Source organism: Bombina bombina, chromosome 5 (assembly GCF_027579735.1).
Source record: "Bombina bombina isolate aBomBom1 chromosome 5, aBomBom1.pri, whole genome shotgun sequence".
NCBI lineage: Eukaryota > Metazoa > Chordata > Amphibia > Anura > Bombinatoridae > Bombina > Bombina bombina.
In genome coordinates this window covers 299,427,545-299,453,908 of record NC_069503.1, presented here as the reverse complement: position 1 = coordinate 299,453,908, position 26,364 = coordinate 299,427,545, and the positions used below count along the sequence as shown (strand labels likewise).

General features: G+C 38.5%; 1 protein-coding gene across 2 annotated transcripts in view; it reads right to left on the bottom strand.

The window, feature by feature from the left end:
• The window catches only part of CASD1 (CAS1 domain containing 1), a 248,486-nt gene that overhangs the window by 28,800 nt on the left and 193,322 nt on the right, over nt 1–26,364 (bottom strand). For both annotated transcript variants that reach the window (XM_053714060.1, XM_053714061.1), the window contains exons 10-13: nt 23,883–24,308; nt 21,300–21,389; nt 13,837–13,956; nt 11,720–11,876 (exon numbers count right to left, since the gene is read on the bottom strand). In XM_053714060.1, the coding sequence (XP_053570035.1) occupies nt 11,720–11,876; nt 13,837–13,956; nt 21,300–21,389; nt 23,883–24,308 (793 nt within the window). The remainder of the gene's footprint in view (nt 1–11,719; nt 11,877–13,836; nt 13,957–21,299; nt 21,390–23,882; nt 24,309–26,364) is intronic.

The following is a 26,364-nucleotide window of genomic DNA, read 5'->3' as shown; positions in this document are numbered from 1 at the left end:
AAAACCCTGTTCTCTGATTACAGAAAGAAGGGCACCGAGAACCTTTGAAAAAAAATTCTTGGAACTGAGGCTAGGCCAAACGGTAGAGCCACAAAACTGGTAATGCTTGTCTAAAAAGAGAATCTCAGACACTAAAAGTGATCTGGATGAATCTGAATATGCAGATACACATCCTGTAAATCTATTGTAGACATATAATGCCCTTGCTAAACAAAAGGCAGGATAGTCCTACAGTAACCATCTTGAATGTTGGTATCCTTACATAACGATTCAATATTGATAGATCCGGAACTGGTCTGAAGGAATTGACCTTCTTTGGTACAATGAAGAGATAAAATAAAACCCCAGCCCCTGTTCCAGAACTGGAACTGGCATAATTACTCCAGCCAACTCTAGATCTGAAACACATTTCAGAAATGCTGAGCCTTTGCTGTGTTAACTGGGACACGGGAAAGAAAAAAATCTCTTAGCAGGAGGCCTTAACTTGAAGCCAATTCTGTACCGTTCTGAAACCAGAGATTGAGAACGGAATTGAGCCAAATTTCTTTGAAGAAAACGTAATCTGCCCCATACCAGCTGAACTGGAATAAGGGCCGCACCTTCATGGGTACTTAGGAGCTGGCTATAGGTTTCTATAAGGCTTGGATATATTCCAAACTGGAAATAGTTTCCAAACTGATACCGCTCCTGAGGATGAAGGATCAGGCTTTTGTTCCTTGTTGTGAGGAAAAGAACGAAAAAAGATTATTAAACCTAAATTTACCTTGGATTTTTTATCCTTTGGTAAAAAAAAAGTTCCCTTCCTTCCAGAAACAGTTGAGATAATAATTTATTACCCTGGAAAGAAAGGGAAAACATAATTTATGCTTACCTGATAAATTCCTTTCTCCTGTAGTGTAGTCAGTCCACGGGTCATCACTACTTCTGGGATATTAACTCCTCCCCAACAGGAAGTGCAAGAGGATCACCCAAGCAGAGCTGCTATATAGCTCCTCCCCTCTACGTCACACCCAGTCATTCGACCGAGAACCAACGAGAAAGGAGAAGCTAAAGGGTGCAGTGGTGACTGGAGTATAATTTAAAAATTTAGACCTGCCATAAAAAACAGGGCGGGCCGTGGACTGACTACACTACAGGAGAAAGGAATTTATCAGGTAAGCATAAATTATGTTTTCTCCTGTTAAGTGTAGTCAGTCCACGGGTCATCATTACTTCTGGGATACCAATACCAAAGCTAAAGTACACGGATGACGGGAGGGACAGGCAGGATCTTTATACGGAAGGAACCACTGCCTGAAGAACCTTTCTCCCAAAAACAGCCTCCGAAGAAGCAAAAGTGTAAAATTTGTAAAATTTGGAAAAAGTATGAAGAGAAGACCAAGTTGCAGCCTTGCAAATCTGTTCAACAGAGGCCTCATTCTTAAAGGCCCAAGTGGAAGCCACAGCTCTAGTAGAATGAGCTGTAATTCTTTCAGGAGGCTGCTGTCCAGCAGTCTCATAAGCTAAACGTATTATGCTACGAAGCCAAGAAGAAAGAGAGGTAGCAGAAGCTTTTTGACCTCTCCTCTGTCCAGAATAAACGACAAACAGGGAAGAAGTTTGGCGAAAATCTTTAGTTGCCTGTAAATAAAATTTCAGGGCACGGACTACATCTAGATTGTATAGAAGTCGTTCCTTCTTTGAAGAAGGATTAGGACACAATGATGGAACAACAATCTCTTGATTGATATTCCTATTAGTGACCACCTTAGGTAAGAATGTGTAGTGTGATAGGAGCGCCTAAAGGTGGATTCCTGCTGCTAAAAAAGTTCTTCCCTCAAAGAGAACTAAATGGTGGATAAGAAGAAAAAATGGGGTTTATTTAGCAGCGCTAAAAAAAGCTAGGAAATGATGATACCAATCTAATTTATGTTTTATACAATCTATTTTATTTAAAAATTCTTATAACACATAAAAACAACAGCAAATGCTTTTCCTAATTAATAAAGGGACGTCTCCCTTATACAACACTTATAAAAACAGACTAGAACCATATAATCCTAGAATTTCAGGTATAAAGGAATTAATTCTATAGATAACATATGGCAAGCAACAAATTTCTAAGATAAATGGTGAATTAAATATTTAAAAGGCACAAATGTATCAATCCTAATAGCTTTACAGTTCTTCAGTAACAAATTCAGTTATAAAGTTACACAGTTACTTTCCTTGGACATATAATTGGCTCAGGTGTGCTGGATAGTTAAAAAGGCAAAAAACAGCCAATATTCTGATTTAGGTGCCAAAGCAATCGTGGTTAATGGAAATGGTTAATTTAACAGATGAATACCTTGATGTCTTTAAAGTTCAGTTTGCGTGTTTTAAAAAACGTAGTGCAAATTAGTGTAGAGGTACCTTAATCTGTCCTGGTTGCAATCGCTGATTATCTTCACTGTGAGGGATTCACAGACTGTTTGTTCCTGGTGCTTCTGATAAGTCACCTGACCTTCTCTTTGATTCAGAGGTCAGGGGTGATGATCCGTTCTGGTGATGTAGTTATCCTTTTTTTTGTTTTCCTTTCTTCTTATAGCCCAAATATTGTTTTCATCTGGGTTCCCTCAGACTTCTTAAGGTCTGAAGAAATCTTTGGTCAGTGTTTAGCAGTAACACCGTATTCCCTGAAGTTACCAAAGGTAGATTTTAACTTGCAGGGTCAGGAGAAAAGTTTAAAGTTGCAGGGTCACACAGCTTTGTGACAGTAGTAAATGAAGTTTAGTAGAGTGTAGCAGGTCCCATTCAACGCCAGAAGGGTGAAACGCGTTGAATGGGACCTGCTACACTCTACTAAACTTCATTTACTACTGTCACAAAGCTGTGTGACCCTGCAACTTTAAACTTTTCTCCTGACCCTGCAAGTTAAAATCTACCTTTGGTAACTTCAGGGAATACGGTGTTACTGCTAAACACTGACCAAAGATTTCTTCAGACCTTAAGAAGTCTGAGGGAACCCAGATGAAAACAATATTTGGGCTATAAGAAGAAAGGAAAACAAAAAAAAGGATAACTACATCACCAGAACGGATCATCACCCCTGACCTCTGAATCAAAGAGAAGGTCAGGTGACTTATCAGAAGCACCAGGAACAAACAGTCTGTGAATCCCTCACAGTGAAGATAATCAGCGGTTGCAACCAGGACAGATTAAGGTACCTCTACACTAATTTGCACTACGTTTTTTAAAACACGCAAACTGAACTTTAAAGACATCAAGGTATTCATCTGTTAAATTAACCATTTCCATTAACCACGATTGCTTTGGCACCTAAATCAGAATATTGGCTGTTTTTTGCCTTTTTAACTATCCAGCACACCTGAGCCAATTATATGTCCAAGGAAAGTAACTGTGTAACTTTATAACTGAATTTGTTACTGAAGAACTGTAAAGCTATTAGGATTGATACATTTGTGCCTTTTAAATATTTAATTCACCATTTATCTTAGAAATTTGTTGCTTGCCATATGTTATCTATAGAATTAATTCCTTTATACCTGAAATTCTAGGATTATATGGTTCTAGTCTGTTTTTATAAGTGTTGTATAAGGGAGACGTCCCTTTATTAATTAGGAAAAGCATTTGCTGTTGTTTTTATGTGTTATAAGAATTTTTAAATAAAATAGATTGTATAAAACATAAATTAGATTGGTATCATCATTTCCTAGCTTTTTTTAGCGCTGCTAAATAAACCCCATTTTTTCTTCTTATCCACCTTAGGTAAGAACCCAGGTTTAGTACGCAGAACTACCTTGTCTGAATGAAAAATCAGATAAGGAGAATCACAATGTAAGGCCGATAACTCAGAGACTCTTCGAGCCGAGGAAATAGCCATTAAAAACAGAACTTTCCAAGATAACAATTTGATATCAATGGAATGAAGGGGTTCAAACGGAACACCCTGTAAAACGTTAAGAACTAAATTTAAGCTCCATGGTGGAGCAACAGTTTTAAACACAGGCTTAATCCTAGCCAAAGCCTGACAAAAAGCCTGAACGTCTGGAACTTCTGACAGACGTTTGTGTAAAAGGATGGACAGAGCTGAGATCTGTCCCTTTAAGGAACTAGCAGATAAACCCTTTTCTAAACCTTCTTGTAGAAAAGACAATATCCTAGGAATCCTAACCTTACTCCATGAGTAACTCTTGGATTCGCACCAATGTAAGTATTTACGCCCTATTTTATGGTAAATCTTTCTGGTAACAGGTTTCCTCGCCTGTATTAAGGTATCAATTACTGACTCAGAAAATCCACGCTTTGATAAAATCAAGCGTTCAATTTCCAAGCAGTCAGCTTCAGAGAAGTTAGATTTTGATGTTTGAAGGGACCCTGAATTAGAAGGTCCTGTCTCAGAGGCAGAGACCAAGGTGGACAGGATGACATGTCCACTAGATCTGCATACCAGGTCCTGCGTGGCCACGCAGGCGCTATTAGAATCACCGATGCTCTCTCCTGTTTGATCCTGGCAATCAATCGAGGAAGCATCGGGAAGGGTGGAAACACATAAGCCATCCCGAAGGTCCAAGGTGCTGTCAAAGCATCTACCAGGACCGCTCCCGGGTCCCTGGACCTGGACCCGTAACAAGGAAGCTTGGCGTTCTGTCGAGACGCCATGAGATCTATCTCTGGTTTGCCCCAACGTCGAAGTATTTGGGCAAAGACCTCCGGATGAAGTTCCCACTCCCCCGGATGAAAAGTCTGACGACTTAGGAAATCCGCCTCCCAGTTCTCCACTCCTGGGATGTAGATCGCTGACAGGTGGCAAGAGTGAGACTCTGCCCAGCGAATTATCTTTGATACTTCCATCATCGCTAGGGAGCTTCTTGTCCCTCCTTGATGGTTGATGTAAGCTACAGTCGTGATGTTGTCCGACTGAAACCTGATGAACCCCCGAGTTGTTAACTGGGGCCAAGCCAGAAGGGCATTGAGAACTGCTCTCAATTCCAGAATGTTTATTGGAAGGAGACTCTCCTCCTGAGTCCATGATCCCTAAGCCTTCAGAGAATTCCAGACAGCGCCCCAACCTAGTAGGCTGGCGTCTGTTGTTACAATTGTCCAATCTGGCCTGCTGAATGGCATCCCCCTGGACAGATGTGGCCGAGAAAGCCACCATAGAAGAGAATTTCTGGTCTCTTGATCCAGATTCAGAGTAGGGGACAAATCTGAGTAATCCCCATTCCACTGACTTAGCATGCACAATTGCAGCGGTCTGAGATGTAGGCGTGCAAAGGGTACTATGTCCATTGCCGCTACCATTAAGCCGATTACCTCCATGCATTGGGCCACTGACGGGTGTTGAATGGAATGAAGGACACGGCAAGCATTTTGAAGCTTTGTTAACCTGTCTTCTGTCAGGTAGATCTTCATTTCTACAGAATCTATAAGAGTCCCCAAGAAGGGGACTCTTGTGATTGGAAAGAGAGAACTCTTCTTTTCGTTCACCTTCCACCCACGCGACCTTAGAAATGCCAGTACTAACTCTGTATGAGACTTGGCAGTTTGAAAGCTTGAAGCTTGTATCAGAATGTCGTCTAGGTACGGAGCTACCGAAATTCCTCGCGGTCTTAGTACCGCCAGAAGAGCGCCCAGAACCTTTGTGAAGATTCTTGGAGCCGTAGCCAATCCGAATGGAAGAGCTACAAACTGGTAATGCCTGTCTAGGAAGGCAAACCTTAGATACCGGTAATGATCTTTGTGAATCGGTATGTGAAAGTAAGCGTCCTTTAAATCCACTGTGGTCATGTACTGACCCTTTTGGATCATGGGTAAGATTGTCCGAATAGTTTCCATTTTGAACGATGGAACTCTTAGGAATTTGTTTAGAATCTTTAAATCCAAGATTGGTCTGAAGGTTCCTTCTTTCTTGGGAACCACAAACAGATTTGAGTAAAACCCTTGTCCGTGCTCCGACCGCGGAACCGGGTGGATCACTCCCATTAGTAAGAGATCTTGTACAGAGCGTAGAAACGCCTCTTTCTTGATTTGGTTTGTTGATAACCTTGAAAGATGAAATCTCCCTTTTGGGGGAGAGGTTTTGAAGTCCAGAAGATATCCCTGAGATATGATCTCTAGAGCCCAAGGATCCTGGACATCTCTTGCCCAAGCCTGGGCGAAGAGAGAAAGTCTGCCCCCCACTAGATCCGTTCCCGGATCGGGGGCCCTCAATTCATGCTGTCTTAGGGGCAGCAGCAGGTTTTCTGGCCTGCTTGCCCTTGTTCCAGGACTGGTTAGGTCTCCAGCCTTGTCTGTAGCGAGCAACAGCTCCTTCCTGTTTTGGTGCAGAGGAAGTTGATGCTGCTCCTGCCTTGAAATTACGAAAGGCACGAAAATTAGACTGTCTAGCCCTAGGTTTGGCTCTGTCTTGAGGCAGGGCATGGCCTTTACCTCCTGTAATGTCAGCGATAATTTCTTTCAAACCGGGCCCGAATAAGGTCTGCCCTTTGAAAGGTATGTTAAGTAATTTAGATTTAGAAGTAACATCAGCTGACCAGGATTTTAGCCACAGTGCTCTACGTGCCTGAATGGCGAATCCGGAATTCTTAGCCGTAAGTTTAGTTAAATGTACTACGGCATCTGAAATAAATGAATTAGGTAGCTTAAGGGTCTTAAGCTTATTTGAAATCTCATCTATAGTTATTGAGTCAAGAGTCTCTTCCAGAGACTCGGACCAAAAAGCGGCCGCAGCCGTGACAGACGCAATACATGCAAGGGGTTGCAATATAAAACCTTGTTGAACAAACATTTTCTTAAGGTAACCCTCTAATTTTTTATCCATTGGATCTGAAAAGGCACAGCTATCCTCCACCGGGATAGTGGTACGCTTAGCCAGAGTAGAAACCGCTCCCTCCACCTTAGGGACCATCTGCCATAAGTCCCGTGTGGTGGCGTCTATTGGAAACATTTTTCTAAATACAGGAGGGGGGGAAAAGGGTACACCGGGCCTATCCCACTCCTTAGTAATTATCTCTGTAAGCCTCTTAGGTATAGGAAATACGTCAGTACTCGCCGGTACTGCATAGTATCTATCCAGCCTACATAATTTCTCTGGGATTGCAACGGTGTTACAATCATTCACAGCCGCTAATACCTCCCCAAGCAGTACACGGAGGTTTTCTAGCTTAAACTTAAAGTTTGAAATGTCTGAATCCACTCTATTGGGATCAGATCCGTCACCTGCAGATTGAAGCTCTCCGTCCTCATGTTCTGCAAATTGTGACGCAGTATCTGACATGGCCCTATTATTATCAGCGCACTCTGTTCTCACCCCAGAGTGATCTCGCTTACCTCTAAGTTCTGGTAATTTAGACAAAACTTCAGTCATAACATTAGCCATGTCCTGTAATGTGATTTGTAATGGCCGCCCTGAAGTACTCGGCGCTACAATATCACGCACCTCCCGAGCGGGAGATGCAGGTACTGACACATGAGGCAAGTTAGTCGGCATAACTTCCCCCTCGTTGTTTGGTGAATGATGTTCAATTTGTACAGATTGACTTTTATTTAAAGTAGCATCAATGCAATTAGTACATAAATTTCTATTGGGCTCCACCTTGGCTTTTGCACATATAGCACAGAGATATTCCTCTGAGTCAGACATGTTTAACACACTAGCAATTAGACTAGCAAGCTTGGAAATACTTTTCAACTCAATTTAAAAGTAATATGAAAAAACGTACTGTGCCTTTAAGAAGCACAGAAAAAAATTATGACAGTTGACTAACAAAGAACCGGAGAAACTATAAAATCAAATTTTTCCCGGTAAAAATACAAATTAGCAAAGGATTGCCCCCATTAGCAATGGATAACTAACCCTTAAATAGCAGAAAAAATGTACAGAATATAAACGTTTTTTATCACAGTCAAAGCACAATCTCACAGGTCTGCTGTGAGTGATTACCTCCCTCAAAATAATTTTTGAAGACCCTTGAGCTCTGTAGAGACGATCCGGATCATGCAGGGAAGAAAACAGACTTGTGACTGAATTTCTGATGCGTAGCAAAAGCGCCAAAATAGGCCCCTCCCCCTCACACACAACAGTGAGGGAAGACCAGTAAACTGTCTTAAATTAAAATAAACGACAGCCAAGTGGAAAAACAGTGCCCAAAACAATTTTTCACCCAGTACCTCAGATAAATAAACGATTTAACATGCCAGCAAAACGTTTAAAATCAAATAAAATGAAGTGTCATTAAAAAGCCTGCTGCTAGTCGTTCCCACTGCAAGTTAGGCTAAAAGTTACATGCATACAGTATTTTCCCAGTGAAGTGCCATTCCCCAGAATACTGAAGTGTAAACATATATACATAACAGCCTGATACCAGTTGCTACTACTGCATTTAAGGCTGAACTTACATTATATCGGTATTGGCAGTATTTTCTCAGTCAATTCCATTCCTCAGAAAATAATATACTGCTACATACCTCTCTGCAGGTGAACCTGCCCGCTGTCCCCTGATCTGAAGTTTACCTCACTCCTCAGAATGGCCGAGAACAGCAAAATGAATCTTAGCTACGCCGGCTAAAATCATGCAAAAAACTCAGGTAGATTCTTCTTCAAATTCTACCTGAGAAGGAACAACACACTCCGGTGCTGTTTTAAAATAACAAACTTTTGATTGAAGATATAAAAACTAAGTATAATCACCACAGTCCTCTCACACATCCTATCTATTAGTTGGGTGCAAGAGAATGACTGGGTGTGACGTAGAGGGGAGGAGCTATATAGCAGCTCTGCTTGGGTGATCCTCTTGCACTTCCTGTTGGGGAGGAGTTAATATCCCAGAAGTAATGATGACCCGTGGACTGACTACACTTAACAGGAGAAAGCAAAGTTGACTTAGAAGACAAATCAGCATTCCAAGTTTAATCCATAAAGCTTTTCTAGCTAAAATAGCTAGAGACATATACCTGACATCAACTCTAATGATATCAAAAGATGGTATCACCAATAAAATTATTAGCATGTTATAGAATAATAATAATGCTATAAAATTATGATCTGTTACTTGTTGCGCTAAAACTTCTAACCAAAAAGTTGAAGCTGCAGCAACATCCGCTAAAAATATAGCAGGTCTAAGAAGATTACCTGAACATAAGTAAGCTTTTCTTAGAAAGGATTCAATTTTCCTATCTAAAGGATCCTTAAATGAAGTACTATCTGCCGTAGGAATAGTAGTACATTTAGCAGGAGTAGAGACAGCCCCATAACCTTAGGGATTTTGTCCCAAAAAACTCTAATCTGTCAGATGGCACAGGATATAATTGCTTAAACGTTTAGAAGGAGTAAAAGAATTACCCAAATTGTTCCATTCCCTGGAAATTACTTCAGAAATAGCATCAGGGAGATTAAACACTTCTGGAATAACTACAGGAGATTTAAAAACCTTATTTAAACGTTTAGATTTAGTATCAAGAGGACCAGAATCCTCTATTTCTAAAGCAATTAATACTTCTTTAAATAAAGAACGAATAAATTCCATCTTGAACAAATACAAAGATTTATCAGCATCAACCTCTGAGACAGAAACCTCTGAACCAGAAGAACCATTATTAGTATCAGAATGATGATGTTCATTTAAAAATTCATCTGAAAAAAGAGAAGTTTTAAAAGACTTTTATGTAAACTAGAAGGAGAAATAACAGACATAGCCTTCTAAATGGATTTAAAAAATAAAATCTCTTATGTTTATCAGGAACACTCTGAAAATTAGATGTTGACGGAACAGCAACAGGTAATGTAACAGTACTAAAGGAAATTTTATCTGCATTAATAAGTTTGTCATGACATGCAATACAAACAACAGCTGGAGAAACAGATACCAAAAATTTATAGCAGATACACTTAGCTTGGTAGCTCCAGCACCGGGCAGTGATTTTCCTGAAGTATCTTCTGACTCAGTTGCAACGTGGAACATCTTGCAATATGTAATAGAAAAAACAACATATAAAGCAAAATTGATCAAATTCCTTAAATGACAGTTTCAGGAATGGGAAAAAAATGCCAGTGAACAAGCTTCTAGCAACCAGAAGCAATAAATAATGAGACTTAAATAATGTGGAGACAAAAGCGACGCCCATATTTTTTTAGCGCCAAACAAGACGCTCACATTATTTGGCGCCTAAATGCTTTTGGCGCCAAAAATGACGCCACATCCGGAACGCCGACATTTTTGGCGCAAAAGGACGTAAAAAATGACGCAACTTCCGGCGACACGTATGACGCCGGAAACAGAAAAGATTTTTTGCGCCAAAAAAGTCCGCGCCAAGAATGACGCAATAAAATGAAGCATTTTCAGCCCCCGCGAGCCTAACAGCCCACAGGGAAAAAAAGTCAAATTTTTTAAGGTAAGAAAAAAATGATTGATTCAAATGCATTATCCCAAATATGAAACTGACTGTCTGAAAATAAGGAATGTTGAACATCCTGAGTCAAGGCAAATAAATGTTTGAATACATATATTTAGAACTTTATAAACAAAGTGCCCAACCATAGCTTAGAGTGTCACAGAAAATAAGATTTACTTACCCCAGGACACTCATCTACATGTTTGTAGAAAGCCAAACCAGTACTGAAACGAGAATCAGCAGAGGTAATGGTATATAAATAAGAGTATATCGTCGATCTGAAAAGGGAGGTAAGAGATGAATCTCTACGACCGATAACAGAGAACCTATGAAATAGACCCCGTAGAAGGAGATCACTGCATTCAAATAGGCAATACTCTCCTCACATCCCTCTGACATTCACTGCACGCTGAGAGGAAAACCAGGCTCCAACTTGCTGCGGAGCGCATATCAACGTAGAATCTAGCACAAACTTACTTCACCACCTCCATAGGAGGCAAAGTTTGTAAAAACTGAATTGTGGGTGTGGTGAGGGGTGTATTTATAGGCATTTTAAGGTTTGGGAAACTTTGCCCCTCCTGGTAGGAATGTATATCCCATACGTCACTAGCTCATGGACTCTTGCTAATTACATGAAAGAAATTGCTATTGTTTAAAAAGATAGATATTGCCTTTACTATCCATTCCCCAGCTTTGCACAACCAACATTGTTAGATTAATATACTTTATAACATTTAAACTTCTAAATGTCTGCCTGTTTCAAAGGCTCTATTGACAGCCTCTTAATCACATGCTTTTGTATTTGCTTTTCACAACAGGAGACTGCTAGTTCATGTGGGCCATATAGATAACAATAAGTTCACGCCCGAGGAGTTATTTAAGAGTAACACAACACAATACTAAATGCAACTCAATAGATTTTAAATAGTGACAGTCATGTGATCAGGGGACTGTCAGAAGATGCTTAGCTACAAGGTAATCACATAGGTAAAACGTATATTAATATAACTGTGTTGGTTGTGCAAAACTGCGGAATGGGTAATAAAGGAATTATCTATCTTTTAAAACAATAAAAAATTCAATTGTAATCTGTCCCTTTATATGGGTCCTGGAGAGAGCACTGATGGATTTTTTGTCACATTTGATACACATTAGTAAAATATCAGTATTCTGCAGGAAAGTGTATTTGCAAGTCCAATTTTACCTTGTTGTTGTAGGTAAAATAGTTTAGTTTTTTTTTGGTATACGTCTGGTAATATAAATAAACATAATATTTGTCAGAAATAGTTTGTTATTAATATAATCATAAGCACTTCATTTACAGTACATATAATAAGGGCATTACCATTTGCTTTCTTCTGGATAATCTGAGGCCACATAGCTAATGACCCATAGATGACCATGAACCAAAAGCTGACAAGTGGAACAAAATAATAGAATTGATATGGTCGATCCATTACAATACAAAGGATCACAACCAAGAAGTTGAGACGGAATAAGACCTGTGTAAAACATAAGAAAATGTAGCACATAAATGATTGCACTGAAAACACATCCAATTAAACATATATATATATAATAGCTTTTAAATTGTAATCCTCTACAATCCATATTATACTATTCTCGCATTATACTCAAAAAACGTTTATACATTGAACTTGTTCTGTGAATATTTAATCTCAAACATAAGTATGATAATAAGGTAACATTGTTTTTTCTCACATAGTAATAAGCATTTTTCTATAGATAACACTCCCAGGTTGCAGATCTGAAGGAGAGCTGTGACAGTAAAGACTAAAGGGCATTCTACAGCCATAAGAGATAGAGATCCCAAACTGCATCAATTAGGAAAATGGTAAAGTGTTGGATCAATTAACCGGATGGGGACGCTACATTAAACCAGACAATGCCAAGAAGTGTTTGTCCTCAAAATCTTAATGACCAAGCAAGGAGAAAAAGCCACGTTATATTGGTCACTTTAAAGGAGCTACAGAGGTCAGTGGCTGAAACTAGAATAAATGTGCACCAATAAAAAAAATGTCAGTAGCTCTATATAGGAGGGGGGAAAGAAAAACAACCCTTAATGAAAACAAGCCATATGAAAGCTTGTCAGAAGTTTGCTACAAAACATAAGACTGACTCAATTAAGATATGGGAAACGTTTTGCATTCAGATCAGACCAAGATAAGAGATTTTTGCCCAAAATTCTAAATACTATGTGAGGCGAAAAAGCGAAACTCTGCCCATACCTCAAAAAACACTATACCTACAGTGAAGTATTATCCTGCTGTGCGGTGCTTCTCATCAGCAGGGCCTGGGAATCTTGTGAGAATGAAGGAAGAATGGATGCAACAAAATACAGGGAAACCCTTTTCAGTATGCTAAAATGTTAACAATTGTGAGGAAGTTCCCATTACAGAAAAATAATGGTCCCAAGAACAAAGCAAAAGCAACTTTGAAATAGATCAAGAACAAAAACATGTATATCCTACAGTAGCCCAGTCAAGGACCTGACTTCAATTGTTTCCGAGAATTTGCAGTCTACAAGTGCCAAAAAAAAAACAACTTGAACCACCTGGAGCAAATCTGCCAAGAATAATCAAAGATTACCCTCAGCCAGTGCAGAAAGCTGCTAGATACCTTACCCAAAAGGCTAGAAGCTATTATTACAACAAAAGGTGGCATGACTAAATATTAATAGGAGGGGTTTCAATACATATGCAGGTAACATTTCATTTGTTTTTTTATTTACTGAAGCAGGACTGAAGAAGACTAAAATTTAATTTTAACCGGAAGCCTAAACATGAAACATAGCTGACTTCTCTAGACTTCTAATGCACAGTAAATGTATTTCAGAAGCATTAGTGGGAATAATAGCCACCCCTATGTCATACATCCCTACACCTCATAGCCAGTGCCATGACAGACCTCCACGCATTTCTTGTAGATAAGGAATCGGGAGGCTGCTCAGGTCAATGACAACCTTACTGCATAATCAATAGCCTTTATTTTAAAAAAAAAATTAATTCAATGGTAAAAAAAACATGTAAACTGCAGCATTTAAGACCCCAAATCAATTATGAAAACACATGAAAATTCCAATACTCAAGTTTTAAATTGTTACATGTATGTAAAGAGAAATCAGCTTTGAAATGTATATATATTTCACCACTTAGCATATACATTTTTATAAAAAAAAAAAAAAATATTGCAGAAGTGTAATAATTTAAATTGTCTGAAGCAGAGATCAATCAAAACATTTAAAATATTTGAATATGTGTATTTTATATTCAGTATCAACCGTTATTCTGGCAGATAGACAAAATGAGAGGCTACTCAAATTTGGAGACTTCTTCATTAAAACAGAAAAGTATACTTTTATAACATTTGTTTGAGATAATTATTCTTTTTAAGTAATTCATACATGTTATACTATGACTTAAGTTCATTTTTAATCCATACCTGAGCAACTCGATAAATTCCAAAGTCTCCTTTAAGCCAAAAATAGGAAAAATGTCCATAGCCGGTCTGAAACAAATACGCTGCAACCAAAACTCGGATATGCATATATACAGGCAAAAACTGAGGAGAAGAAACCGTGTAAATACAAGTATTTTTGTACAAAAGCAGCAAATCAGAATTCATGTCACAAGACAGTCATTGAATTTAAGCTACAACCTTCATTATTATTAGAATATTTTTGCTACTATTAAAAAGAGTAAAAAAAATGCAAAACTCCATGGTTCTCTTGCTTTCTCTCTGTTTTTCCGGGTCTCCTGTGGCTTTGTTAAACATTGCAATTTGAATTATTTATACTTGTTAATACCCCAATACACTTTACACCAATGGACTGTTCATAGAGATGTATTCAACATTATGCAAGATAAATGATTATTTTCAAATAAACACATAATCAGTATAACAAACAATTACTATAAAATACACTTTACTGGCATATAAATCAGTGTTCTCCACTGAAAATTAAAGTTCTGCATCCCACTAGACACTAGAACATCACTGTGACAAACCCTGGTTCTCCCGGAACTTTCTTTGCTGAAATTTACGCACTGTTCCATGAATTATTAGAAAACTAAATTTATGCTTACCTGATAAATTACTTTCTTTTACGATATGACGAGTCTACGGATTTCATCCTTACTTGTGGGATATTAACCTCCTGCTAACAGGAAGTGGCAAAGAGCACCACAGCAGAGCTGTATATATAGTCCCTCCCCTCCCCCTCCACCCTCAGTCATTCGGCCGAAGGTATAGGAAGAGAAAAAGGAAAGGCTAAAAAGGTGCAGAGGTGACTGAAGTTTACAAAAAATATAAAGAAAAACTGTCTTAAAAAGAACAGGGTGGGCCGTGGACTCGTCATATCGTAAAAGAAAGTAATTTATCAGGTCAGCATAAATTTAGTTTTCTTTTAAAAAGATATGACGAGTCCACGGATTTCATCCTTACTTGTGGGAAACCAATACCAAAGCAATAGGACACGGATGAAAGGGAGGGACAAGACAGGAACCTAAACGGAAGGCACCACTGCTTGAAGAACCTTTCTCCCAAAAATTGCCTCAGAAGAAGCAAAAGTATCAAATTTGTAAAATTTGGAAAAAGTGTGAAGGGACGACCAAGTCGCAGCCTTACAAATCTGTTCAACAGATGCATTGCTTCTAAAAGCCCATGGTAGAATGAGCTGTAATTCTTTCAGGAGGCTGCTGTCCAGCAGTCTCATATGCCAGGCGAATGATACTTCTCAGCCAAAAAGAAAGAGAGGTAGCCGTAGCTCTCTGACCCCTACGCTTTCCAGAATAAACAATCAATAAAGAAGAAGATTGACGGAAATCCTTAGTTGCCTGTAAGTAAAACTTTAAGGCACGGACCACATCCAAATTATGCAACATACGCTCCTTCTTAGAAGAAGGGTTAGGACACAAGGAAGGAACAACAATTTCCTGATTAATATTCTTATTTAAAACAACCTAAAAACAGAATTTTCCAGGATAACAATTTGATATCCATGGAATGCATGGGTTCAAACGGAACCCCTTGAAGAACTCGAACTAAATTCAAACTCCAGGGAGGAGTAATGGGTCTAAATACAGGCTTAATTCTAGATAAAGCCTGACAAAAAGACTTAACATCTGGTACATTTGCCAAACGTTTGTGAAACAGAATTGACAAAGCTGAAATTTGTCCCCTTAAGGAACTTGCTGATAACCCTTTCTCCAATCCTTCTTGGAGAAAAGACGGAATCCTAGGAATCCCAACTTTACTCCATGAGTAACTCTTGGATTCACACCAATAAAGATATTTACACCATATCTTATGATAGCTTTTTCTAGTGTCAGGCTTTCTAGCCTATATCAAAGTATTGATGACCGAATCAGAGAATCCTCGCTTCGATAAAATCAAGCGTTCAATCTCCACACAGTCAGCTGCAGAGAAATTAGATTTGGATGTTGGAAAGGACCTTGAATGAGAAGGTCCTGTCTCAATGGAAGTTTCCATGGTGGCAAAGAGGACATGTCCACTAGATCCGCATACCAAATCCTGCATGGCCACGCAGGCGCTATCAGGATCACTGAAGCTCTCTCCTGTTAGATTCGAGCAATCACGCATGGAAGGAGAGGAAACGGCGGAAACACATAAGCTAGGCTGAACAACCAAGGCACTGCCAAGGCATCTATCAGTTCATCCGTATCCTGGAAGCTTGGCATTCTGTCGAGATGCCATCAAATCCAATTCCGGTCTGCCCCATCTGAGAATCAATGAGGCAAATACCTCTGGGTGAAGTTCCCACTCCCCCGGATGAAAAGTCTGCCGACTTAGAAAATCTGCTTCCCAGTTCTTTACTCCTGAGATGTAGATTGCTGACAGATGACAAGAGTGGGCCTCCGCCCAACTGATTATCTTGGATACATCTATCATCGCTAAGGAACTCCTTGTTCCCCCCTGATGATTGATAAATGCCACAGTTGTGATGTTGTCCGACTGGAATCTGATGAATTTGGCCGAAGCCAACTGAGGCCACGCCTGAAGCGTATTGAATATTGCTCTCAGTTCCAGAATATTGATTGGAAGTAGAGACTCCACTTGAGTCCAAACACCCTGAGCCTTCAGGGAGTTCCAAACTGCACCCCAGCCCAGAAGGCTGGCATCTGTTGTCACTATCACCCACGAGGGTCTGCGGAAACAAGTCCCTTGGGACAGATGATCCGGCGACAACCATCAAAGAAGAGAGTTTCTGGTCTCTTGATCCAGATTTATCTAAGGAGATAAATCTGCATAATCCCCATTCCACTGTCCGAGCATGCACAGTTGCAGTGATCTAAGATGGAAGCGAGCAAACGGAACGATATCCATTGTCGCTACCATAAATCCAATTACCTCCATACACTGAGCCACTGATGGCCGAGGAATGGACTGAAGTGCTCGGCAAGTATTTAGAATCTTTGATTTTCTGACCTCCGTCAGAAATTTTTTAATGACTACCGAGTCTATCAGAGTTCCCAAGAAAGGAACCCTTGTCTGTGGGACAAGTGAACTCTTCTCTATGTTCACCTTCCAGCCGTGGGTTCTCAGAAATGACAACACTGTGTCCGTGTGAGAGTTTGTCAGATGATATGTTGACGCCTGAATCAGAATATTGTCCAGATAAGGCACCACCGCTATTCCTCGCGGTCTGAGAACCACCAAAAGAGACCCTAGAACCTTTGTGAAGATTCTGGGTGCTGTGGCCAACCCGAAAGGAAGAGCCACGAAGTGATAATGTTTGTCCAAGAAGGCAAACCTTAGAAACCGATGATGATCCTTTGTGGATTGGAATATGAAGGTAAGCATCCTTTAAATCCACGGTAGTCATATATTGACCATCCTGGATCAATGGTAAGATTGTTCGTATAGTCTCCATCTTGAACGATGGGACTCTGAGAAACTTGTTTAGACACTTGAGATCTAAAATGGGTCTGAAAGTTCCCTCTTTTTTGGGAACCACAAATAGGTTTGAGTAAAACCCCTGTCCCTGTTCCAATTTTGGAACTGGACAAATTACTCCCATGGTAAAAAAGTCTTTTACACAGCGTAAGAACGCCTCTCTTTTTATCTGGTTTGCAGATAACTTTGAAAGATGAAATCTCCCTCTTGGGAGAAAGTTCTTGAATTCCAATTGATAACCGTGGGTCACTATTTCTAGTGCCCAGGGATCCTGAACATCTCTTGCCCAAGCCTGAGCAAAGAAAGAGAGTCTGCCCCCTACTAGATCCAGTCCTGGATCGGGGGCCGCCCCTTCATGCTATCTTAGGAGCAGCAGCGGGCTTTTTGGATTGTTTACCCTTATTCCAGTTCTGATTAGGTCTCCAGACTGACTTAGATTGGGTAAAATTCCATTCCTGCTTTGAGGAAGAAGAAGAAGTGGGGTGTCCTCCTTTAAAGTCCCGAAAGGAACTCAAATTATTCTGTTTACCCCTCATTTTAACCGATTTATCCTGAGGTAGGGCATGGCCTTTACCTCCTGTAATATCAGAAATGATTTCCTTCAATTCTGGCCCGAAAAGGGTCTTACCTTTAAAGGGAATAGCTAAAAGCTTATGTTTTGATGACACATCAGCAGACCAAGATTTGAACCACAATGCCCTACGTGCTAAAATAGCAAATCCTGCATTTTTTGCCGCTAATTTAGCAATTTGAAAAGCGGCATCAGTAATAAAAGAATTAGCTAGCTTGAGAGCCTTAATTCTATCTAAGATGTCATCTAATGGAATCTCAACCTTAAGAGACTCTTTTAGAGCCTCAAACCAAAAAGCTGCTGCAGTAGTTACTGGAACAATGCAAGCCGTAGGTTGTAAAAGAAACCCCTGATTAACAAATAATCTCTTTAGAAGACCCTCTAATTTCTTATCCATAGGGTCTTTGAAACCACAACTATCCTCAATGGGTATAGTAGTTAGCTAGGGTAGATATAGCTCCCTCTACCTTAGGGACCGTTTGCCATGAGTCCTGAATGGTATCTGATATGGGAAACATTTTCTTAAAATTAGGAGGGGGAGAAAACGGTATACCTGGTCTATCCCATTCCTTTCTAACAATTTCCGCAATTCTCTTAGGAACCGGAAAAACATCAGTGTAAGTAGGAACTTCCAAATATTTATCCATTTTACACAATTTCTCTGGAGGAATCACAATAGGGTCACAATCATCCAGAATCGCTAAAACCTCCCTAAGTAACAGGCGGAGGTGTTCAAGCTTAAATTTAAATGACATAGCATCCAAATCTGTCTGAGGCAAAACATTCCCTAAATCAGAAATTTCACCCTCAGACAGTAATTCCCTGATCCCCAACTCAGAGCACTGTGAGGGAACATCGGAAATAGCTAATAAAGCATCAGAGGATTCAGTATTTACATTAATACTTGACCTACTGCATTTACCCTGCAACACTGGTAATTTAGACAATACCTCTGTAAGGGTAGTTGACATAACTGCAGCCATCTCCTGCCTGTATAGTAAAGGAATTAGACGCACTAGAAGTACCAGGCGTCGCTTTTGTTGGGGGCGTTAAAGGTTGTGACACTTTGGGAGAATTGGATGGCATATCCTGATTCTCTTCAGACTGAGAATCATCCTTAGGCACACTTACTTTATTTAAAATATGCTTTTTACATTGTAAAGCCCTTTCAGTACAAAAGTTACACAATGTTAGAGGGGGTTGAACAATAGCTTCTAAACACATAGAACAATGAGAAACCTCAATGTCAGACATGTTAAACAGACTAGAAATACCACAAAAGTAGTTTAAACACTTATTTATAGTATAAAATAAACATTAGAAAAAATGTGTACTGTGCCTTTAAGAAAAGAAAAAGTGTTACAATTTTTCCAAAATGCACAAAAAACGTTAAATTATTCCCAAATTTAACTTAAATATTGTTGGTTAATCCAAAAATTACTGCACCCAGAAGCAAGGGCAGATATAAGGCTTTAGAAGTACTTATAGCAACATCTAGTCAAAAGATACCCTCTACACCTCGCCACAGCTCTGCTGTGGCGCCTACCTGTCCCCAGAGTACTTTGAATCAAGTTTCCAACCCTTCAGACCAGCTACACAGTCCAGGAGCCACCGAGTTACTGTTTGCTGCTGCTAAACCTGAAGGAAATGCGCCAAAATAGGCTCCGCCCCTTAAGGTCAAAAGTTGGAGTAGGTCCAAACAACAGCGCATGGGAATGCAGTTTTGCACTAAAGTAGAAATACACACACAATACAACCCTCAAGCATAAAACCAATAAGTTTTAAGTGCCAAAAATAAAAAACATAAAACTTCGTTTTTTACATCGTCTCCCATGTCACATAATGCCCAAATATCAACTAATGATAAATATAATATAGGGACTCCAGTAACACCCCTCTTATTAAAATAGGTTTTACTGCTTACCCCATTCCCATACAGGGAAATAATGCCAGACAGTTCTGATACACCAAGTCTCCTCAGAAAAAAAGGCTGCACATACCTTAATGCTGCTTGTAGCATGAAACAGGTCTCCACACTGAAGATGTCTCATGTCTACCTTAAGAAGTCTTGTGGGAACCAGCGTGGATCTTAGTTACAAATGCTAAGATCATCAAACCTCAGGGCAGAAATCTTCTTCCATATCTCCCTGAGGAAAATAGTACGCACCGGTACCATTTAAAATAAAAAAAACTTCTTGATTGGAGAAACTAAAACTAACACCTCACTTTACCATGTCTTCCTAGTATAACACAGGCAAAGAGAATGACTGGGGGTGGAGGGGAAGGGAAGGGGAGGGGCTATATACAGCTCTGCTGTGGTGCTCTATGCCACTTCCTGTTAGCAGGAGGTTAATATCCCACAAGTAAGGATGAAATCCGTGGACTCGTCATATCTTTGTAAAAGAAAACATTCTTATCTAATCTCAAACACACAGCCACCCCAGAGGAATGGAATGTGCAAATATTTTACCAATAATTATAAAACAATCATACTGTATATTGTGTAACTTTTAATTCATTACTAAACTATTTTGTAATTGCAATCAGATCAAATATACTTTTAATGAGAGATTTAATTACTATTGGTGTCTATTTTTGTCTGAGAGCTTCATACCACACACATTTCGCAAGTCGACTTAACCTATAATTTCCTGTCAACCCTTGCCTTCTTCTCTAATCCAGCCAAAATGTATACTACGTTATATAGAGTGCAGATCACCTCCAACTTCTTAACTTCAGTAAGTACTAATAATTGTTTTAGATACAGTCTGTGCTTAGCATCATGAATCACATTAGCAAGACCAAAATATAATTGTGCACATATATTATGAAATGCAAGACACTATGACACTAATATGAATACAATGCATTTATTAAAAGTGTAAAGGTTAAAAACATTTTTTTTACAAAAGTCCTCAAGACAATGAATTTTGAAATGGTGCAATTTAAAAGCTATAGATGGATAACCTGAGCGTGAACCAATTTTATTGACCTACTAGTGCACTTATGCTTAAAGGGACATAAAACTCCCAATTGTTCTTTCATGATACAGAGCATACAATTTTAAACAACTTTCCAATTTACTTCTTTTATCAAATCTTAAGTTCAGGAGTGTGCACGTGTCTTCCGCACTATATTGCAGCGGTCTTGCAACATTGCTATACATTAGAAAGAGCACTAGATGGCAGCACTCCAGTCATGAAGTTCTCCAGACACGTGCACGCTACCTATCTAAAGAACCCATCTACATATCTAGAGAACAAAGCAAATTTGATAATACAAGTAAATTGAAAACCTTTTTTAAAAGATTGTAACACTGGTGTATTTCTATGACTGGAATTGAGATAATCTTTTCATATTTTTAAGAATATTTTGCTTAGATTTAAAAACAAATAGTGCCAGGTAACATGTAACTTACAGAACTTGCTCCGGAAACGTGGTAGATTAAAATGACAAGTTGCATCCAACCTTTCCATTCATCTGTTTGTTCCCTGTTTAACAATTTTGTCTGTAATTAAATAAAGTTATTATTATTATCGGTTATTTGTAGAGCGCCAACAGATTCCGCAGCGCTAACACAGAGGAACATTTATGTAATTCTATATTACAGGTAAACAGCCTGAGTTTAAATGGCCATTAATCCATGCCCCTTAGCGGCCTCAGCAGAGTAGATAAATTAAACATAAGCTTTTAGGGAAATCTAGGTCACAACATGGTGCCCCCCATTACTTTATAAAAACTAAAACTTTACACTTAACACTTCAATAATTAAAAATCCAATATAATAAATCATTTATATTAAAAAAATCCATAGATTGATTTGTAATATATGCTTGTAAATTTTGTTCTCTCTGTTAAATTACTGCCCAACTTATACTGTAGATAAATTTGTCAGTTTACGGTCTATGTCCTCAGAAAGAGAAAATGATATTGCATTGTCCATGGCTCACATTTTAGCTTAGCAAATTATTTCTGCTGCAATAACACATTCAGGTAATATTTTTCTTTATTCATTATTTATTAGATGTAAGTAATAAAATAAAAAGTAGTTTGGATTCTTAATGCAATATTCCAAGTGGCATGATACCATTTGGATTTCTTAAACACCTTCTTTAAAATTACGTATTTCTTAGAAAAGTGGTCATTAGGACCCTGCTACAAACATATCAATACAAACAGTGAAATCAAGTGTTCATTTGACCAGCTGTGTAAATTAAGAAGGTGGTGGCACTATAGGGTATGCCTAGTTTTGTCTGTGACTTTTCACTGGATTTTAAGCAGTTCTTTTTAATATGAAACAGGAAAGAAATAAGTTATCACCTAAAAATCGGAAAACAGATTTAAAAGATTATACATATTTTAAAAGTTCATATGACTTTACTATAACATGGGTTTAAAAAAAATGTTGTGTAGAAGAAACAATTACAGCTTATTAGAAATGGAATTGAATGGGCTCAGCAAATTGCTAACTATTTGCAATATATCCATTTAATTGGTTTATGCTTTACCCATTTCTTTTATATTTTACATTGTTTACTTTCATTAAACTCAACTTTAATTAGATATTTGTTGCATCCTAGAAAACTATATTTACCAGGCATGGTGTCAAGCTCAGTTGTGTAACTAGTGCTGCTGATTGGATCACTGGCAGTTTCCTCTAGGGACCAGCAGGTCCCGAGCAGCACTTCTACTCTAGGTTGAACCCCTTTGTGGGGTTAAACATATACTGGTAGTACAGGGTCGTTAATTAGAGCATGACATTTATTCGCTTTTATAGACCATTATCTATACAATTTCAAGTGTATAAAAGAGTAATCTGAACATAAACAGAAAAGATGTGCTCCCAATCAAGGCTGATGTTTGTCTAAATTATAAATGTATGCTGTAGTAAAATAAAATAAATGTATAACGTGGCAACATACTGTATCTATATGACACTCTTGTATCTTGATTTGTGTTACTCTACATTTGTTGTTTATATTATGAAGACTTGATCCTAGGAACGTTTTTTCCATTCCTGGCAATATTATGAGCATATTATACAGTTAATATCATTTATTTTCGGCCACACTGTGGTTTCATTGTTCTCCATAACCAGTGCAGCTGCCATACAGATATATTTATATAGCGAATATAGGTGTTATTTTTAACCATAGTACGCCAGTCAGTAGCTACCTATTTTAGGAGCTCTAACTATCATTTGGCAGCGGCATTGAGATATTCATCAGTGAATGTATAGTCTAATTGTATGGCATTTATGATTTGATCATATAGATCTGTGCCCTCTATTTTTTTTACAAATCTGTGTCTCTCTCTGTTATTTTTAAATTAATCCCATGTTTTAACGAATGAAATAATAAAGTTTATATGTTTTATTCAAATCCGTGCAAACCAGTCAAACCAAACAAACACTGTATAGACATTATATTACTATTTCCTTCTGGAATAAGAGAGTGCTAACGTGTATTCTTTCACTGCCGGTGGGATTTACCACTGACTGTTTTTGTAGATAAATTTGATATTAATACACAGCACCCCAAGGCCAGTATTGTATCTAGGAATATACCAAAATATAATATACAGGCCGATTTTGTATCCATCAGGGGGTGCCATTGGCCCCATTTATTAAACATATATATTATAATGTTAATGTAAAATAGATATCTATACCTATATATCTATCTATACCTATCCATCCAATGTTCTGGATGATTCTAATGTAAAAATTGCATGCTCTAATTCATTATAGCAAACTTGTGCCCCTAATTAAAAAAAATAGTATGCCCTAACAAATTACAGCATGTTTGTTTGTATTTAAATGTTCCTTTAAGTAAGCATCTATAAGATGATTGATTTAAGAGTTAAAAAATACAGAGGAATTAAATATATAAAGCAAAAACTTCACACATTGTTTCTGTGTATATAATGAACGTTTTGTTTACATGGAAAGAGAGAGATACAAAGAAATGAACAATGTAAAAATATTTCTTAAAAAATGTACCTCTTTAGTGTTTTCATTGTAAAACACACCCAGCACAAGGATGTAGATAATCGGTATGAAAAAAGAAGAATGTGTGTAAAATTTGTTCTCCTTCATAAAGAGGTTTGCACGATCACAGAAGTAAAAATATGCCATAATGATGCCCAGTTTGCAGGATGACACGAGAAGAGTTTCTAGACTTGAGGCAGCAGGGGTGGCCGTCGCTGGCTTTTTCTCTTCACCACTTTCAATGTCTGTTATCAGTTTGTTCTTCCTATGTCTATTCCGCTGAATTATGGCGAGTGATAAGTAAACAACAATACTTAAAATAAAAAAGCATGCGGCTAATTTTTGTATAACTGTGAGGGGAGGAATAGGTTGGCAGCAGGATCCATCTATGGGTTTCATGATTTTGTTGCAGTAGGCATTCATTAGAACCATGGCACTCTGTTAAAAATATTAAAGGGAAAAAAAAGATTAGATAAATTAAGGGTATGATGAAAAAACCAATACTTTGCCAACACAGAGTTATATGTATTTTTATTTAAATGCATAAAGGGAGCGATTTCATTAAACAGTGTAATTATCAAAAAAATGTATAAGAATTGTTAAAACAAACGATAGACATAGGTGCATATGTGGTCTAATACAATCCAATATATAAAAAGAAAAGTCGTGAAAAAGGGCCCAGTTTGTGGGTCGAAACGAGTCAACGATCAAGCCATACAGGAGAATATCTCCTCAAGGTTTCCTATGGGACGTTTCTATATTTTTTAGATGTTCCAGTAAGCCTAACTTTTATTTTGGGGGTTTATAAATATATATATATATATATATATATATATATATATAACAATCTGCACTACTGTATTTTTTTTTACTTTTCAAGTTCACTTATTACACCTAATATCTGAAGACTACTATGGATCCAACCAGTCCATGGAATAGTTTATCACATCATTTTTGGACACCATTTCACACTTCACTTTTATACTGGATCTTCTTTCTTTTTTTTATTTTGGAAATTTGTTGGGACTCTTGTTTTAGACTAATCTATACTGTGTATATATGCACATACATTTATCGTTAATGTTTTAAAATTCTGATATTAATAAATTCTGATAATTGTATTTGATATTTACATTGCTTGATTTAATCTTGTTCACATTTAAGACTATTTTGGTTCTCCCTTTATGCATTTAAAAATACTTTTTATAATCATATTAGGAGATTATTTTGTGATCTTATGTGTTTCCAATTTGGCGCTGTAATATTTTCTTTTTATATATGTATTTTTATGTTTACTAATCCAGCAAGACTGACAACTCGACTTTTCATTAACAAATGTGAATAAGAGAATACAAATATAAGGTATAGAAATGGTTAAAGGGTTGCTTAAAATTGTATACAAAGGATCAGTAAGTACCTGGGTATTACAAAAAAAAAAAAAAAAAAAACCCATGAAAGCCAAGATTAAACTTTCATGATTGAAATAGAGCACACAATTTTAGAAAAAAAAACATAGATGCTTACCTGATCATTTCATTTCCATCTGTACGAGGAGAGTCCACGGCTTCATTAATTACTTGTGGGAAATACAGAACCTGGCCACCAGGAAGAGGCAAAGACACCCCAGCTAAAGGCTTAAATACCTCCCCCACTCCCCTCTTCCCCCAGTCATTCTGCCAAGGGAACAAGGAACAGTAGGAGAAATATCAGGGTATAAATGGTGCGTCCGTAGTCACAATCTCCCAGGATGGTCTCAGGAAGGATGTCCCCTGGGACAGCTGATCTGGACGGAGCCACCAAGATAGGGATTCCCTTGACCAGTTGTCTAGAGAGATCTGTTGGGATAGATTCGAGTGAACGCTGTTCAATTGCCTCAGCATGCACAACTGAAGAGGTCGTAGATGGAACCTGGCGAATGGAATGATATCTATACTGGATACCATGAGCCCAATCATCTCCATACACCAGGCCACAGATGGCCTTGAGGAGGTCCGAAGGGCAAGACAGCTGGAGGCAATTTTGCAACGTCTCTGGTCTGTCAGGAATATCTTCATGGATATGGAGTCCATTATCGTGCCCAGGAACTCCACTCTGGTACTAGGAACAAGAGAACTCTTTCCTGAGTTTATCTTTTATCAATGAGATCGAAGAAGTAGAAGAGCTCTTGAATGGTCCCCTGCCAGTCGGCAGGATGGAGCCTGGACCAGGATGTCGTCCAGATAAGGTGCTACTGCAATACCTCCGAATCTCGCCACCGCGACCAAAGATCCCAAAACCTTCGTAAAGACTCTTGGAGCAGTAGCCAGACCAAAGGGGAGAGCTACAAACTGGAAGTGCTGGTCCAGAAAAGCGAATCTTAGGAACTTGAAGTGATCCTTGTGTATTGGCACATGAAGGTAAGCGTTCTTCAAGTCTATCGTAGTCATGAACTGACCCTCTTGAACTAAGGGCAGAATAGACCTTATCGTCTCCATCTTGAACGATGGGACAGACA